This window comes from Triticum aestivum, chromosome 6B (genome assembly GCF_018294505.1).
Source record: "Triticum aestivum cultivar Chinese Spring chromosome 6B, IWGSC CS RefSeq v2.1, whole genome shotgun sequence".
Taxonomy (NCBI): domain Eukaryota; kingdom Viridiplantae; phylum Streptophyta; class Magnoliopsida; order Poales; family Poaceae; genus Triticum; species Triticum aestivum.
The window spans coordinates 88,321,837-88,337,958 of NC_057810.1; the positions used below are offsets into that span (position 1 = coordinate 88,321,837).

Below are 16,122 nucleotides of genomic sequence, written 5' to 3' on the forward strand. Positions count from 1 at the left end.
GTGGTGTAAAGCTCCGGGCAAACGTCGGGGCCTCCAATTAAGTTGTGGAGATCGCCCCGAGCAATTTGACGGGTACCGGTGACCGCCCCCAAGGGTTGTCATTTGTACGGGTTCGGTGACCGCCCCCAAGGGTTGCCATTTGTACGGGTTCGGTAACCGTCCTCAAGGGTCCCTTAGTGGAATCACGGCATCTTGCATTGTCCGAGGGTGTGAGGAGATTACGGTGGCCCTAGTGGCTTCTTGGGGAGAATTGTGCCTCCACACCACTCCAAACGGAGATTAGCATCTGCAAGGGTGTGAACTTCGGGATACATCGTCGTCTCTGCGTGCCTCGGTTATCTCTTACCCGAGCCCTTTACTTATGCACTTTACTTTGTGATAGCCATATTGTTTCTTGTCATATATCTTGCTATCACTTAGTTGTTTATCTTGCTTAGCATAAGTTGTTGGTGCACATAGGTGAGCCTAGTTGTTGTAGGTTTTGTGCTTGAGAAATTAACCGCTAGGTTTATTCCGCATTTGTTCAAGCCTAAACCGTAATTATTTTAAAGCGCATATCCCCCCCCCCTCTAGGCGACATCCACGATCTTTCACTAGGTCTGACTTGAGTTGGTTATACCTGGCAATGATGAACTTTTTTGTGTCTTTACCTTGTTGAAGGCATTGCTCGGATATGCGCAGACTGATTTTTCGGGGTTAAATCCTAGATTTTGGCATTGATGTTTTGATCCGGTGATGTCGGCGCATGAGCGTTGCTTCCTTCCTGAAGGCTTTACTCTTGAAAAATTCATCTTCTGTGTGTTGTCATGAGATGGTTGATGCGGATATGGTCATTGCTACAGTTTGCCGATCGCGGATCCGATCGCTTTGAAACTTTTTTCTTTTTTTCTCTCTCGCCTACACATAGCTTTGGTTTATATAACTTTGCTAGTTGTTGGTGTGCTTGTGTGTGTTGGTGTTAGCTATGTGCATCTTATATATGCAGAGGCCGGGTGTGTGCTTATTGTGTCTGTATCCTCTTGATCTATATTTTAAGCTAATAAAATTCACCCATTGTCGAAAAAGTTCGTTGTCCCTTTGGTTCCTGATACTTTGAGAATAACAAGATGCTTCTAGTAATAGGATTAGATTTCCAGACAATTTACAAATTATTTAAGATTTAGAGGAAGGCATATGTGAAATGTTTCGAGCAAGTAACAGGAAAAATAGAGTTGTTCATATAGTTGGCACATCTAAAGCTCAAATTTTGACAATGAAAATGAGCAGGATTTTCTGATGATGCGGATCAAGGTGAAGCTAATGATGATATTGATAGTGTTGTTAGGAGTATTGATGCTGGTTCAGGTAATAACAGGAAACAGAGACTTTAGTAAAGGAATATATGTGAATAAAAGTGGATGGAGAATTAGGGGTTGTTCGGATTTCGCCCAAGCTAGCTGGACCAACACAGGGTAAGCCAATTTTTTGGCGAGAGAAACTGACGCCTCCATTTTGTGAGCTCTTGGCTACCATCCAAACAGCCCCTTAATGGCACAAAATGGTGATTTCCTACTTGGTCACGGGCTTGAAATATACATCAAATTGATCTAAAGTTAGTATTTCAATAAAAGGTAGGATGCGTCAATTTGGACAAAGCAGAGTAAGGGGTCCTTTCTTGGCGAAGTCCCAATAATACGAGGCATTTATAATTTATCATAAATTTATATTGGTAATTTGATGCACACAACCATCAACAAAACCCTTTATCGTTAACAAATTCAACAACCGATCCGTTTCTCAAAATGGAGTGAAACCAAGTAAATGGGACAATACAGGATCAAAGATCGTTCGATCCTAGTTCGTGGTAAAACTAGACGCATTTTTGTGTGTGAGGAACATTTCTACACTCATTGAATTCGTGAACACCTCAGCACTAGCTGTTGGCACCATGGCATGCGATGAGTTTCTCTGCAATAATGGTACCCCTGGAAGATATATTAATTGGAATTGAACAGCAATATTCTTACACCGCCTCCCCACAATTATTTTCCGCAGTGCACTAATTTTGCATCCAAAAACATCTTTCGCAGTTTTAATAGGGGTAACCCTCGTAAGTTACTGGAATTACTACAGAGGAACTTTATTAGGCTGAAATAGAGCAGACTTATGCAGGAAGAGATGTAATCTTCAGGCATCTGCACCATCTGCTAGATGATCACAAGACAGTGCAATCCTCAGGCATCAACCTAGTCTATGGCTGTCTTAAGGGGTCGGCCACTGGCAAATCATGGATATCCTTGTTGACATGGAATTCAGTTAGTTTGAAGTATTCCTGAATTCAAACTGAGCATCTCGATTAGCTCTGTTTTCCAGTCGTAGCAGCCAGCGCTGAGTCTCCGCTATGTTGTAGTAGTCCTTGTTTACTTCAAATTCAATTTTGTTTACCACCTTTGCATTCAAAACAAAGAACCTGGCAAAGGATCTCTGTGTCAAATAGCCCAAGAATGACTTGAACACCACTTTTTTGAGATGCATCTCAAGGCATTCGACTGGATGTAGTGGGTCATATCGAGGCTCATTTTTCTCATCCATCTCATAGAATTCCTGAAACTGCGAAACAGGAAGACGGGGCATATGTTAGAGCTGTTGCTAACTTGACTGTAATATGTCAACCAAATCAGACATTTTTTTTATGCATACTACCAAAGCAGACATTTAAACCAAGCAAAGATGAATACTCACAATGACATTGAGCTCTTCCAAACAGGGGAAGCACGTGAGGATGTTAAGAACTGAATCCAATTTATCTCCAGAAGACCTGAGAGTCAAAACCTTCACAGTGCGCATCGAGTTTGTGGAGCCGGCTGGGCTTATTCCCTAAAGAAAACAAACAATGAACAAAATGTTATCTGCATGTATGTAGGAATGCAGAATGCAAGATTCGAAGATGACGCTGCTGCTAGCTACCTGGAAGAGCAGGAGCTTGGAGACGACAACTAAGAAAGGGCCCAATATCTCCAAATTAGCTAGGCGCCCTAATTACCCTGATAGTCACACGATCATCTCGGTTACAGTCAGTTAATAGCAAGCTTAGAAGGCGAGGAGCGTCCTCGATGACCAGTTCCGCTTTTTCACTAGAGCTATGACCGAAGGTGATGCTCTTAATAGTCCGGGAGCTAACACGGAAGCAACCTCCAGCACGAACTTTGGCCACGTACAAGTTCTCCAAGGCATGGCAGCCGGAGAGCAGTCTGTGGAAGACGTCCTCGGAAACAGAAACGTTGGAAAGGGTGAGCTTGGTAAGGAGTGGGAAATTCATGGGCGGCACAATCTCATCAGGGAAATCACAATGCTCGATCTTGGCTACGAGGAGGGTGGCTGCAAAGCAGAGCACTACTGATGCCAGCAGCCGGGGTTCGGCGTAGCTGAGATCGAGCTCCTGGAGGTTGGCGAGAGCCGGGGAGCGAAGCCAACTCTGGGTATTGCGGTAGAGGTAGCCGGCGCCACGGCAGTTGAAGTAAAACCGGCGGGCGGGGCCAGGGTGTTGGGAGATTATCTTGAAGATGGCGGCGGGTGAGACCGGGGAGGAGGTGGCGACGGGCACGCCGGGGGTTCGGGTGCGGACCTCGAAGTTGAGAGGCGCGGAGCGCCAGAGGTGGCGCCATCGGCGGGAGAGGACCGGCGTGCGGCCGCCGTCCACGGTGGGGAGGAGGGAGATGATGCTGCCGAGGATGGCGTCGGGGAGCGTGCTGATGAGATCGGGCAGTAGCAGAACGGGCATCTTCTTCGCAGTTTGCCATCAGAGACTGTTGGTATGCTTTCCCACCCCAGATCACGTTGCCAAAAAAACAGGAGAGAAAAAAAGCCAGCCCACTAACATGGCTAATACAGAATTCATGTGTGGATCTGCTGAAACACCACAACTAATAAATTTGACTCCAAACATAACATCAGCCATGCACATACAGAACTAAATGCAAACATTTTTTTTCTGTGTTTAATTTATCTGGTAAAAAAGAAGAAATACTTCAAACCTCTTTTAAGTTTGACCAAATTTACAGAGAAATGTATCAATATCCATAATATCAAACCGGTGTCATTGGATTCATCATGAAAAGGACTTTCATATTTTATTTATTTAGTATTTTGGATGCCGATATTTTTTGGCTCTAAACTTGTCTTCTTTGAAAACTAATCCACCTTATACTTTGAAACCGAGGGAGTATTTGGTTTGGTGAGTTGATGAGATGATGGAGTGGTGTTTTATTTTTATTTATATGCGGTTCTTTGCCTGGCCTTTCGCGGTGTGATTCTGGGTTAATTGCTAATCAGCGCAAACTTATTTGGAAAAAAATTCTATGTCGGTGGATGCATATACTATATTGGTACTATAGCATCACATGTTTGTGCTTCTTTTTTCTAGGTGGCGAGTGGGTGCATGGGATTGATATATATGTTCTTATAGACCGGTTTGAAGCCGATTGATTTAAAAAAAACAATCGTCGACCCGGTCAAAATGTGAACCTAATCCAAATTGAATACCACAATCAAATGGAAGATCTCCAAAATTCAAAATTGAATATCCCAATCAAATGGGAGATCTCTAAAACTAGGGAACATGGTGAATTAAAAGAATAAAATGAGAGAACTCCTTAAGAAATTGTTGATCCGGTCAAACCGAGTGACCTAATTTCAAATTTGAGACCTCAATTGATTGTGAGGCCTTAAAAATTAAGGAGCGTAGTGTACTAATAGATATAGATATCTAAAGCTTTAAATTTTGTTAATCGAAATGACCATGATTTTTATACATATGATGAGTATTGCAAACCATCGAAAAAATCTCCACCGCGGGTCGCAGGTGTCTGGCATCACTCGGGACACCATCGTCACCGCCGGGAGCTCCCCTCCGCCACTGCCACGCTCGCACCGCCGCCGCCAAAGGGCCGGCCGGCAATGCCGTGCCCAGCCCGGGGATGGCAGAGACGGGGCGATTTCGTTCTTGCTCCGGGCCCTCCCCCGTCCCGCACCGGCCCCTTCCCTCCGCCACCGCCTCCTCACATCGCTAGAGGGTCGGCCCGTGTGGCCACGTCCTACCTGGGGATGGTTGTGGTGGGCGGACTGCCCCTCCTCCTCGTGCTGGAGGACACCCTCCCTCCCCTGTCACAGATCGGATCTTGCATGCTACGGCCACCCCCTCCCCCTGTCCAGCTGCTGCAGCACTTCCTGCCGATCCTACATGCGACGTGCCTGCGCCCGTGGTGATCATCCTCCAGTTCGCCCCTTGCCCCTTGTTGGTGCAATTCCTCTTATTGTTGTTGTCCGTTGGGGCAGGCGTAGCCTTTGGGGGTGGTCGGGGCTAGGTCCTGCTTAGGTGCAGGCCACCCTCCGTCCCCGATGGCACCTCCTCCGAGCTACGGTCACGTCTCTATGTTTGTGTGGTCACAGCGGTCCTCTGGCAGGTTGTTGAAGTTTCGCGGTGGATCCTTGTCGACACTGCTTTGGTCCCGGCGTCCATGGACCTGCATTCTCTAGTCCTTGGTCTGCTGGCGTCCTCTACCCGTGTGCTTTCGGGCCCTTACGCACCGACAGCTGCGACCCGACGCACCGACAGCTGCGACCCTTCCCGTATCTTCAGTTCGTAGGGGTTCTGGTGGCTCCGCCCCTTGCAGCACGGATTTGCATCCCCCTTCGGCCTCAAATTGCCGGCAGCGTCGACTATCATCCTTCCATCTACGTCGGCTCTCTACCCCACCGCCTCTCCGACCCCGTCCACCTACAGGCCATGTCGGTTCCAAAGCCTGCGTTTTTCATTGGCGACAGGTGCAGCCCCACCCCCTTCTAAGGTAGCGGTCGACAAGCTTGTTGTCTACGATGTCTTCAGACCTGAGCTGTTGGCTTTGGGATTTCTCGAACGCAGGCTAGGTAAAATCCATGCTCGGCTTGTCGATGCTGGCAGTGTCGAGTCTCACGGGTGTCGTTTTCCCTTCCTGAAGGTGCTGCCATGGCCCTTGTTTGTGCCCCTCTTCGAGCATCAGGGTAAACCTTAGGTTTGCTTCTTCCGGATATGATGGCGGCGGCGTCACGACGTTATTTTCCTTCTTGAAGGCACTATCTTACTCGCTCGTGGTGTCCCCAATGTTTGGTTTCGAGATGTTCCACGTCCTGCTGGTTCGGCCTGCTCCTCAAGTCGTAGGTTTGGTGGGTTTAGTTGTGTCTTTTACCCTATTCGGGCTGAGCACCCCGTCTCTCTCTTCTCTGGGTACCATGCTCATGCCTCCTTGCGTTCAAGTCATGTGGTGTATCCTTGATTGTACTCATTCTCCTTTCTTCTATCAATGAAAAGATAGCAACCTTTGCGTATACGCGAAAAAAGTATTTATGGTTTAGGTAGTATTATTCATAGAAAAACACTGGGTCGAGATTTTTTTTTTAAAGTATGACCTTTTTTTAAATGAAATATCGATGTTAAATCTATGTTTGAAAAAAATTTAAATTTATCACCCCGGTCGTTTCTGTCACAAACAAAGAGCCACTCTAGGTTCCCATCGCGGATGAAGAGCGCAAATTCGCAGGGGCACACTAGTGCGGAGGCACGCACCTTCAAAGTCCTGCCATCCACTCGTTTTGCCTCACGGTCCACACAGTAGTTCAATCCCGCATAAGGCCACAATAAGTTTTAAGTCTCAACGTTGAAACTTACAGGTTTTTCATTTAAAACTGCCAAGTTTCAAGCAGTTTCAGAGATATACTTTTAAGTAATTTTTTCAGTCGGTCGTAGATCCAAAATAATTAACTTTTATTGGTCGCTTGTACTAAGTTTCAACACTGGAACTTAACATATTTTTTGAAGTCGTCAAAATATATGTTGGTCATGAAAAACTCAAATATAAAAAGAGAACTTAATTTGAAATTTCGTTAACACTAGAAATCGGAAGCCAAAATAAAAAACCGACACCAGGGACATGGATGCCCCCGCACTTGGGTGCCCCAAATCCTCTCCGGGAGGAAGAGTGGTATTCTTTACTCACCCGAACGAAACTCACGTGTTGTACAATGCATTAAACATGCAATGTAGCAGGTGATCATCGCTGCTGTGCCATAGCTTCCCTGGCCGAACCCTTCTATCACCAGGACCGCATGGACGAGAAGAAAACATTCAGAGGATCAAGAGTTCGAACAGTCATTGTGGTGGACGAATTTTGCCGTTCAATTTACACCGACATTGTGATCCAGTAGCTGCTGGGGGAATTGAGGACAGTTGGGAAACTGTCACACCTGCACCTACAAGTGCCACGGTGGACCTGAGCAGCCAATAGGAAGGAGAGGGACAAGTCATCGATGGCCAGATCAGCGGTGGGACCCAGCCGAGAGTAGCTACTTAACCAAGCCCCTGCGTGGGCGCGTGAGGCATGCGTGTATGATGTGATCACTCTCTCATCTCTCTGTAATCTGACCTTTCCTCTCATTCCAGCAAAACTACTTTCCCTTCTCTGAATCTCATCCCCCTTCCCCCTTCGTGTGATCCGTTCCTCGTTGGATCGTCACAACTGGTAATCAGAGCCACCTACGATTCCGGCCTGAATTTTCTTTCCACCCACACCGCTGCGAGATCGATCTGTAACATCCACTGCTCTGGGTGTCGAATTGCTCCGGCAGATCGACACAAAATCCCAAGCAGGGTTAGATCGGCCGAGCAGGCACGGCGCCTTCTTCCAAACCCTCAGCGCAAACCAAGCATATCCTTCTCGCCATGGCAGAATCGTCGGAAGAAATCAAGTCCATGCTCTCGTCCCTGCTTACCCGCTTCGACGAGAGCAAAATCGCCGGCGACAAGCAAACGGAGGCGCAGCTCGCCTTCAACAAACAGGTCACTGTCGATCTCGCGCACCTGCGTCGCCAGGTGGATCTGACGCAGGCCGACGTCGGCGAGGTGCGTCAACAGCGCGACACCGCACCACCACCACCCGCGACCTCGCCGCGTGGCCGACCACCAAGTACACCCCGGGGCGGCCCACTCACCGGCTCCTCTGCGGCACCGGCGGATCCACACGCGCCACAACCTCGCCTCGTCAACAACGGTCCTCCTCTGCTTCAACTCTGCACGACGAGGGGCGCGCGGACGGCCCACACCACGGGGACTTCGCTCCGGGCCACCACGACACGGAGATGCCACGGCAAGAGGAGTATTTCACCAAGCCTCCCAAGCATGATTTCCCAAGGTTCGACGGCTCCGCGCCGTACCTATGGATCGATCGTTGCGTTGCCTACTTCGAGCTGTACCGCGTTCCGCCACACAATTGGGTGACCACGGCGACGTTGTACATCGAAGGACAGGCAGCCCACTAGCTTCAGGCATACCGTCAGGCTCACCGTGCACTGGGCTGGGACGCCTTCTGCGCAGCGACCGAGAAGAATTCGGGGCGGATGAGTTCGAGCTGGAGATGAATTAGCTTCTACATCTGCGGCAAACCGGCTCGGTGGCAGAGTATCGAGCGGCCTTTGAAGCTCACATGTACCATCTTCTCGCCCTCGACGCCTCGCTGAGCCCGCGCTTCTTCGTCACCCAGTTCCTCCTCGGATTACGGGACGATCTCCGTGCTGCGGTACGCCTTCAGGCTCCGACCAGCATCACGCGCGCTTCGGTGTTGGCCTGCATTCAGGAGGAAGAAAATGGCGTGCGCCGCCCGCGTCCTAGACTGATTCCAGCCGGACGGCCACCGCCTCTGCCCGCCGCGATTCCCCCGCGGCCACCAGCAGCGGCAGCAGTGCCCCGGCCGGCCAACGACAAGTTCGCTCGCGAGCGCCAACTCCGCGACTTCCGTCGTGCCAATGGGCTCTGTTTCAAGTGTGGCGACAGATACTCCCGCGAGCACCGTTGCAAGCAATAGACGCAGTTGCTCACCATCCAAGTGGGTGACTACGGCGAGGTGCTCACTGACGATGTCGTGCACGCACTCAACCTTTTGGACGCGCCCGAGCCAGAGCAACCTGCGCCAGAGTGTTGCCTCATCTCCACCCATGCGGTCTCTGGTGGGGACTCTCCGCGCACTATCCGCCTGCGAGCTATGGTGGGAAATCAGGTGATGTTGCTGCTCGTGGACTCGGGCAGCACACACAGCTTCATCTCCCAGGCGTTCGTGGAACGGATCAAGGCCACTAGCACGCCTCTGCCACCCGTGGAAGTGCGCGTCGCCAATGGGGAGCGCCTGGTTTGCGACAGCATGATTCCGGCCGTTCAGTGGTGGTGCCAAGGACACACATTCAGTACGGACATGCATCAGCTTGCGCTCGGGGCATACGATGGCGTACTGGGCATGGACTGGCTTGAACAAAACAGCCCCATGAACTGTCACTGGCTGGACAAGACCATTTCCTTCGCGCACCAGGGCGAGACTGTGACACTGCAAGGTGTTCGTCCCAAGGGCACAACTACCAACATCGACTACATCGAGCCAGATCAGTTCGCCAAGTGGCACGCCGGAAACGGTATCTAGTACATGGTCGTAGTGGACTGGCGCGCGCCGAGCACGGACAAGGACAAGCCCCCGCCCCCAGCAGTGCAAGCGGTCCTCGACGACTTTGCCGATGTGTTTGGCAACCCCAAGAAGCTGCCACCACACCGGCAGTACGATCATGCAGCCACCCTGGTGGACGGCGCACCACCAGCGAACGGTCGGCCATACCGGTACTCGCCGCTGCAAAAGGATGAGATCGAACGCCAAGTCGAAGAAATGCTGCAATCTAGCGTCATCACCCATAGTGTGAGCCCCTTCGCAGCACCAGTCCTCCTCGTCAAGAAGAAGGACGGGACCTGGCGTTTCTGCATCGATTACAGGCGGCTCAATGACATCACCATCAAGAATCGGTTTCCCTTACCGATCGTCAACGAACTGCTTGATGAACTGGCCGGCGCGGCTTACTTCTCCAAACTCGACCTCCGCGCCGGCTATCACCAAATCCGTATGAGAGAAGAAGACGAGCACAAGACCGCGTTTAAAACGCACCACGGCCATTTTTAGTTTCGAGTGATGCCGTTTGGCCTAACGAACGCACCAGCAACATTCCAGTGTCTGATGAACGCGATCTTCGGCAAGCACGCGCGCAAGTTCGTCATCATCTTCCTCGATGACATCTTGGTCTTAAGCGGCACCTTGGAAGAGCACGTGGAGCACCTGCGGCAAGTATTCGAGCTTCTTCGTCAGAATGAGTTGTTCGTCAAGGCCTCCAAGTGTTCGTTTGCGCAGGACAACATCGAATACTTGGGACACATCATCTCCAAGGAGGGGGTGGCCACGGACGCCGACAAGACGCAGGCGATGCTGCAGTGGCCCGTGCCCACGACGGCCACTGAGCTCCGCGGGTTCCTCGGCCTAACGGGCTACTACAGAAAGTTCGTAGCGCGCTATGGCATTATCGCCAAGCCGCTCACCAACTTACTGACGAAGAAGGGCTTCACGTGGTCTGAACAGGCGCAGACTGCGTTCAACCTGCTCAAGCATGCCATGGCAAGCACACAGGTTCTCGCTCTGCCTGACTTTGACAAGCCGTTCGTCGTCGAGACAGACGCCTGTGACACTGGCATCGGCGCGGTGCTCGTCCAGGAGGGCCATCCCGTGGCATATTTCAGCAAGGCTCTGGGTGTCCGGAATCAGAAACTGTCTGCATACGAGAAAGAATTTCTGGCAGTGATGATGGCAGTGGAGAAGTGGCGTGCCTATCTTCAGCGCGGGCCGTTCACCATCCTTACAGATCACAAAAGTCTGTCTAATTTGGGGGATCAGCAACTGGAGACGGATCTGCAACGCAAGGCGATGTCCAAACTGGTAGGGCTGCAGTTCACATTTCAGTACCGAAGAGGAGCAGAAAACGGAGCAGCTGACGCTCTGTCGCGGGTGGGCGCTGCACTAAGCGTGGCCGCGCTCTCCCTCTACCAGCCAGCTTGGGTGCAGGAGGTAGCCAATTCATACGCGACGGATGCCACAGCGCAAGAGATGCTCTCCCGCCTCGCCATTCACAGTCCAGACGAGGAGGGGTTCGAGCTGCACAAAGGATTGATTCGCCGCGGCGACCGGCTCTGGATCGGCAGCAACACGGCGCTCCGCACCAAGCTCATCAGCGCGTTCCATGACAGCGCAGTGGGGGGACACTCCGGCATCACCGCCATGCACCAGCGTGTCAAGAAGCTCTTCCTCTGGCCCGGACAGAAGCGTGACGTCGACGACTTCGTCAAGCAATACCTGGTGTGCCAGCAGGCTAAGCACGAGCACTGCCGGCCGCCTGGATAGTTGGCTCCACTGCCTGTTCCCACGGCAACCTGGCAGGAGCTCACGATGGACTTTGTCGAAGGGCTGCCTACCTCGGAAGGATACGACTCCATCATGGTGGTCGTCGATCGCCTTACCAAATTTGCTCACTTCATTCCCCTTCGTCACCCATTCAACGCAACCAAGGTGGCGCGAGCGTTCTGGGACAATGTCGTCAAGCTCCATGGTGTGCCAAATTCGATCGTCTCCGACCGCGATCGCGTCTTCACCAGCGCGCTCTGGCGCGAGCTGTTCGCGGCCGCGGGCACCAAGCTGCTCTACTCTACGGCTTACCACCCGCAGACGGACGGCCAGAGCGAGCGGGTCAACCAATGCATGGAGATGTACCTGCGCTGTGCGATCCACGATGACCCCCGTCGCTGGCGCCGGTGGCTTCCGGCCGCTGAATTTTGGTACAATTCTTCCTTTCACGCCTCCCTTAACTGCACCCCGTTCAAAGCTCTGTATGGTACCGAGCCCAATTTTGGGGGCCACGGCGCTCTTGGACGACAAGCCGGCGCCGGTCCTCGACAACGAGCAGTGGGACTGGGGCGCGCACACCGCTCGCCTCCGTCAACAACTGCTGCGAGCTCAACACCGCTTCAAGAAGAAGGCGGACCGCCATCGCACGGAACGAACCTTCCAGGTGGGCGAGGACGTGCTGCTCAAGCTACAGCCGTACGCGCAGTCCTCCGTCGTCAATCGACCCTGCGCCAAGCTGGCCTACAAGTTCTTCGGGCCATTCAAGGTGGAGGCCAAGATCGGGACACTCGCCTACAAATTGATTCTGCCACCGGACAGTCGCATCCACAACGTCTTCCATGTCTCCCAACTGAAGCCATACACGCCCAACTATACACCGGTCTTCGCCGAGCTGCCCAAGCCACCGGACCTGTCCATGGTGGAGACGGCGCCCGTGGAGATCATTGACAGACGCATGGTGAAGCGCGGCGACGCTGCCTTGGTGCAAATTCAAGTGCGCTGGAACTCCGCTTCACCCGTAGCAGTGACATGGGAAGATTTCGAGACGCTCAAGCTTCGTTTTCCGGCCGCTGCAATCTGGCGAGAGACGGCCGGAGCGCCAGGTGACGCTCCTTCTGATGGAGGGGGAAATGTCACACCTGCACCTACAAGTGCCACGGTGGACCTGAGCAGCCAATAGGAAGGAGAGGGACAAGTCATCGATGGCCAGATCAGCGGTGGGACCCAGCCGAGAGTAGCTACTTAACCAAGCCCCTGCGTGGGCGCGTGAGGCATGCGTGTATGATGTGATCACTCTGTCATCTCTCTGTAATCTGAACCTTTCCTCTCATCCCAGCAAAACTACTTTCCCTTCTCTGAATCTCATCCCCCATCCCCCTTCGTGCGATCCGTTCCTCGTTGGATCGTCACAGAAACAGAGAAGCAGGTGAGTTCAGAACGTTTCCTTTTCTTCAGAGAAAACGAATCTAGTACAGGGTTCAGGCTCAAATAGCCAACAAACTCCACGGGCAAGTGCGCCACATGCTCGAGACAGCCAACTAGACTTAGCCTGCCACGACACACACGGGTAGGTGTGACCGTGGCGTCAGAACCTTGCTGTCCCCCAAAATATTTCTCCGTGCTACTAATTTACCAGAGCCCACAACAAGTCACAAGGTTTCTTGCAAATTATTTTATGTCCGTGGGAAAGATATATGCTAAAATGTCGTCAATTCCATCGAAACCGCTGATAGTACGTTCAAGATCTCAAGCCTCTCTTATGTACAACAGTGCATAGGGTACCCAATACACAGTGACAAAGATCCAGCAACAATCTGGTTTTCGCAAGCAAAAAAGATGTTCAGAATGAATAATTATCTAGTACTGTATTAATGTTGATAACAGGTTAAGAAGCAGTATAGTACTACATCAGAGTCCCAGGCAAAGCCAACTCTCCTGTCAGGCCTTTAGCCCCAATTCAATGCTGTTAGGCAAATTACTTGCAAATCTTACAAGGATGCGACCAATTTCATTTCAGTAAACTCAACCTGAATAACGGATCAACCAGTAGGCAACCGAAGCATCTTGATCATTAGCAAAATTTCTATCTGATAGAACACCTTGAAAACTACAGAAGCATCTCCTTCCTAGCTAGAAAATCATAGAGGTCTAGGCCAGAGGTGACCTTTCCTAAGCATCAAACATCTCAGTGCTTCTGCAGGCAACTGAAAAGACAATTGAGTATCAACACAAGCATGTGTTTCTAGCCCAGCATAGGCAGAACAAAGCCATGATTGCACAGGATAAGACCAGGGGAGTTTTTGGCAGATGGGCTTACCACTTACCAGCTGCCTCCAGATACAACTTACAGCGTTATTTTTTCGCATCCCTCCCCATTTGATTTTTCCTCAGTGTTAACAGGCGCGACTTCATACGGTACTTTTGCAAATGATATAGAGCAAACTTATGCAAATGACAATCTTCAGGCATCAACACCATCTACAAAATGAGCACAAGACAGTGTAATCTTCAGGCATCAACCCTGTCTATGGCTGTCTGAAGGGGTCGGACACTGACAAATCATGGATATGCTCGTCACCAAGGTACTTATTACGAACATGTGTACTCCTGAATTCAAATTGAACATCTCGAGAAGCTCTGTTTTTCACATGTAGCAGCCCGTGCTGAAAAGCCACTGATTCACTGCTGTAGTCACCATGTACTTCAAATACAATTTTGTTTAGCACTTCCGCATTCAAAACAAAGAATCTGGCAAAGTCAACCTGTTTCCCATTGCCCGAATATAACTTAAACACCACATTTTTGAGATGGGTCTGTAGGCATTCAATTGGATGCTGTGGGTCATACTGAGGCTCATCTTTCGCACCCATCTCATAGCGTTTATGAAACTGCAAAATGGAAAGAAGAGGGATGTGTTGGAGCTCTTGCTAACTACTCCCTCCGTTCCTAAATATAAGTCTTTCTAGAGATTCCAATACAAACTACATACGGATGTATATAGACATACTTTAGAGTGTAGATTCACTCATTTTGCTTCGTATGTAGTCTCTTCTTGAAATCTCTAAAAAGACTTATATTTAGGAATGGAGGAAGTAGACTATATAAGATATCAACCATACTATCAGACATTTAAAGCAAGCAAAGATGAGTACTCACAGTGACATAGAGCTTTTCCAAACAGGGGAACCACCTGAGGATGTTAAGAACTGCGTGCAATTTATTTTCAGAAGATTTGAGAGCCAAAACTTTCACAGTGTGCATCGAGTTTGCTGAGCTGACTGGGCTTTTTCTCTGAAGACAAGAAACAATGAACATAACAAATAATTATCTCATTATCTGCATGTCCAAATGCAAGATTCGAGGATGATGCTGCAGCTACCTGGAAGAGTAGGAGCTTGGAGACGAAGGCTGCAAAAGGGCCCATTATCTCCAGCTTAGGCGCCCAAATTACCCTGATAGTCACACAATCATCTAGATAACAATAGGGTAATAGTAACCTCACAAGGCGAGGAGCATCCTCTATGACCAGCTCTGTTTCCTCACTGTGGTTATCACGGAAGCCAATGCTCTTAAGAGTTGGCGAGCTAACACGGAGGCAACCGGCAGCACGAACTTGGGACATACATAAGCTCTCCAAGGCATGGCAACTAGAGAGCAGTGTGTGGAAGCCGTCCGCTGAGATGGAAACGTACACTAGGGTGAGCTGCTTGAGGAGGGGAAAGCTTGGAACAATCTCGCCTGGGAGATCACAGTGGCTGATCTTGGCAACGAGGAGGGTGGACGCCGAGCGGAGCGCTGACGGCAGCAGCGGGAGGTTGCCGTAGCTGGCATCAAGCTCCTGGAGGTTGGCGAGGGCCCTGGAGAGGAACCAGCTTTCCGCCTGGGCGTAGACCTCGTCGTCCCGGAGGCAGTGGAAGTAGAACCGGCGGGCGGGGCCGTGGTGCCGGGAGATTATGTCAGAGACGGCGGAGGGGGAGACGGAGTGGGTGGGGATGGGGTCGTCTGGAAGCCGGGTGAGGACCTCGAGGTTGAGGGGCGCGGAGCGCCACAGGTGGCGCCACCGGCGGGAGAGGGCCTGCGTGCGGCCGCCGTCCTTGGTGGGGAGGAGGGAGATGATGGTGCAGAGGACTACGTCGGGGAGCCTGCTGATGAAATCGTCCGCGGTCTCGCCGGAGTCGCTGATCCGCGCTCGCTGCGCCGCGATTCCACCGGGCTCTCTCTTGCCGGGCGCGGCCCGCGGGACCTCCTCCTTCTCCATGTCCGGCGACTGGCGAGACGGTTTGGCCGCAAGATTCGCCCGCCGCTCCTCGCCACCGGTGGCCACTCCCTGCCTCGCTCGCTCGACGCGGCTGGGGTTGGAGCGGGGTGGTCGGAACCGGGATGGAGGGCTCGTTTTGGCCGCCGCCGCCCGCCTCGACGGAGAGGCTCAGGGTTTGGGCATTTGGGAAAGGGGGGCGCAGTTTTTTTTCCTTGAGTTAATTACACAAAACCACAACTTCAGGGTAACTTATAACACTTTACCACAACTTTTGAGATTTTTAAAAAAAAAAACCACAACTTCAGCTCATCTTATAACACTTTACCATAACTTTTGAGTTTTTTTAACACAAAATCATAACTTTTGAACTAATTCTCAACATTGTGCTCAATTCTATCAGTCAACTTATTTTAATAGAAAATTTGATTGATTGGGTCCACATCTTACGACCTAAGCAGGAAAAAGGTGGCATGTGCGCATCTCCTATGTGGCCTACAATTTCCTCCTCTTGTCATCCCGTACCGGCGCTATGAACTCCACCGACGCATTGAGTAGGGAGCTGCGTGTTGTTGGGGTGGTCAAAATTCTGCCACGGGA

At 51.0% G+C, this 16,122-nt stretch overlaps 1 protein-coding gene and 1 pseudogene across 1 annotated transcript; both read right to left on the reverse strand.

Annotated features, from left to right (window-relative positions):
• Nucleotides 1–2,295: 2,295 nt before the first annotated feature.
• LOC123138887 (putative F-box/LRR-repeat protein At3g58880) lies at nt 2,296–3,760 on the reverse strand (annotated as a pseudogene).
• Nucleotides 3,761–12,956: 9,196 nt separating this feature from the next.
• LOC123133609 (putative F-box/FBD/LRR-repeat protein At5g22670) lies at nt 12,957–15,728 on the reverse strand. Its single transcript, XM_044553063.1, has 3 exons — nt 14,647–15,728; nt 14,424–14,558; nt 12,957–14,155 (listed from the first exon to the last, which is right to left on the reverse strand). The coding sequence occupies exons 1-3, from the start codon at nt 15,523–15,525 to the stop codon at nt 13,793–13,795; spliced, it is 1,377 nt and encodes a 458-aa protein (XP_044408998.1). The 5' UTR covers nt 15,526–15,728; the 3' UTR covers nt 12,957–13,792.
• Between the last annotated feature and the right edge of the window lie 394 nt (nt 15,729–16,122).

Bases quoted from the DNA above. Each gene is read 5' to 3' on its own strand.
- LOC123133609 (XM_044553063.1), bottom strand. From the start codon at position 15,525: ATGGAGAAGGAGGAGGTCCCGCGGGCCGCGCCCGGCAAGAGAGAGCCC. The intron at 14,559-14,646 runs GTAGCTGCAGCA...TCTTGTCTTCAG, and splicing joins CCAAGCTCCTACTCTTCCAG to AGAAAAAGCCCAGTCAGCTC. The intron at 14,156-14,423 runs GTGAGTACTCAT...TCCATTTTGCAG, and splicing joins TGGAAAAGCTCTATGTCACT to TTTCATAAACGCTATGAGAT.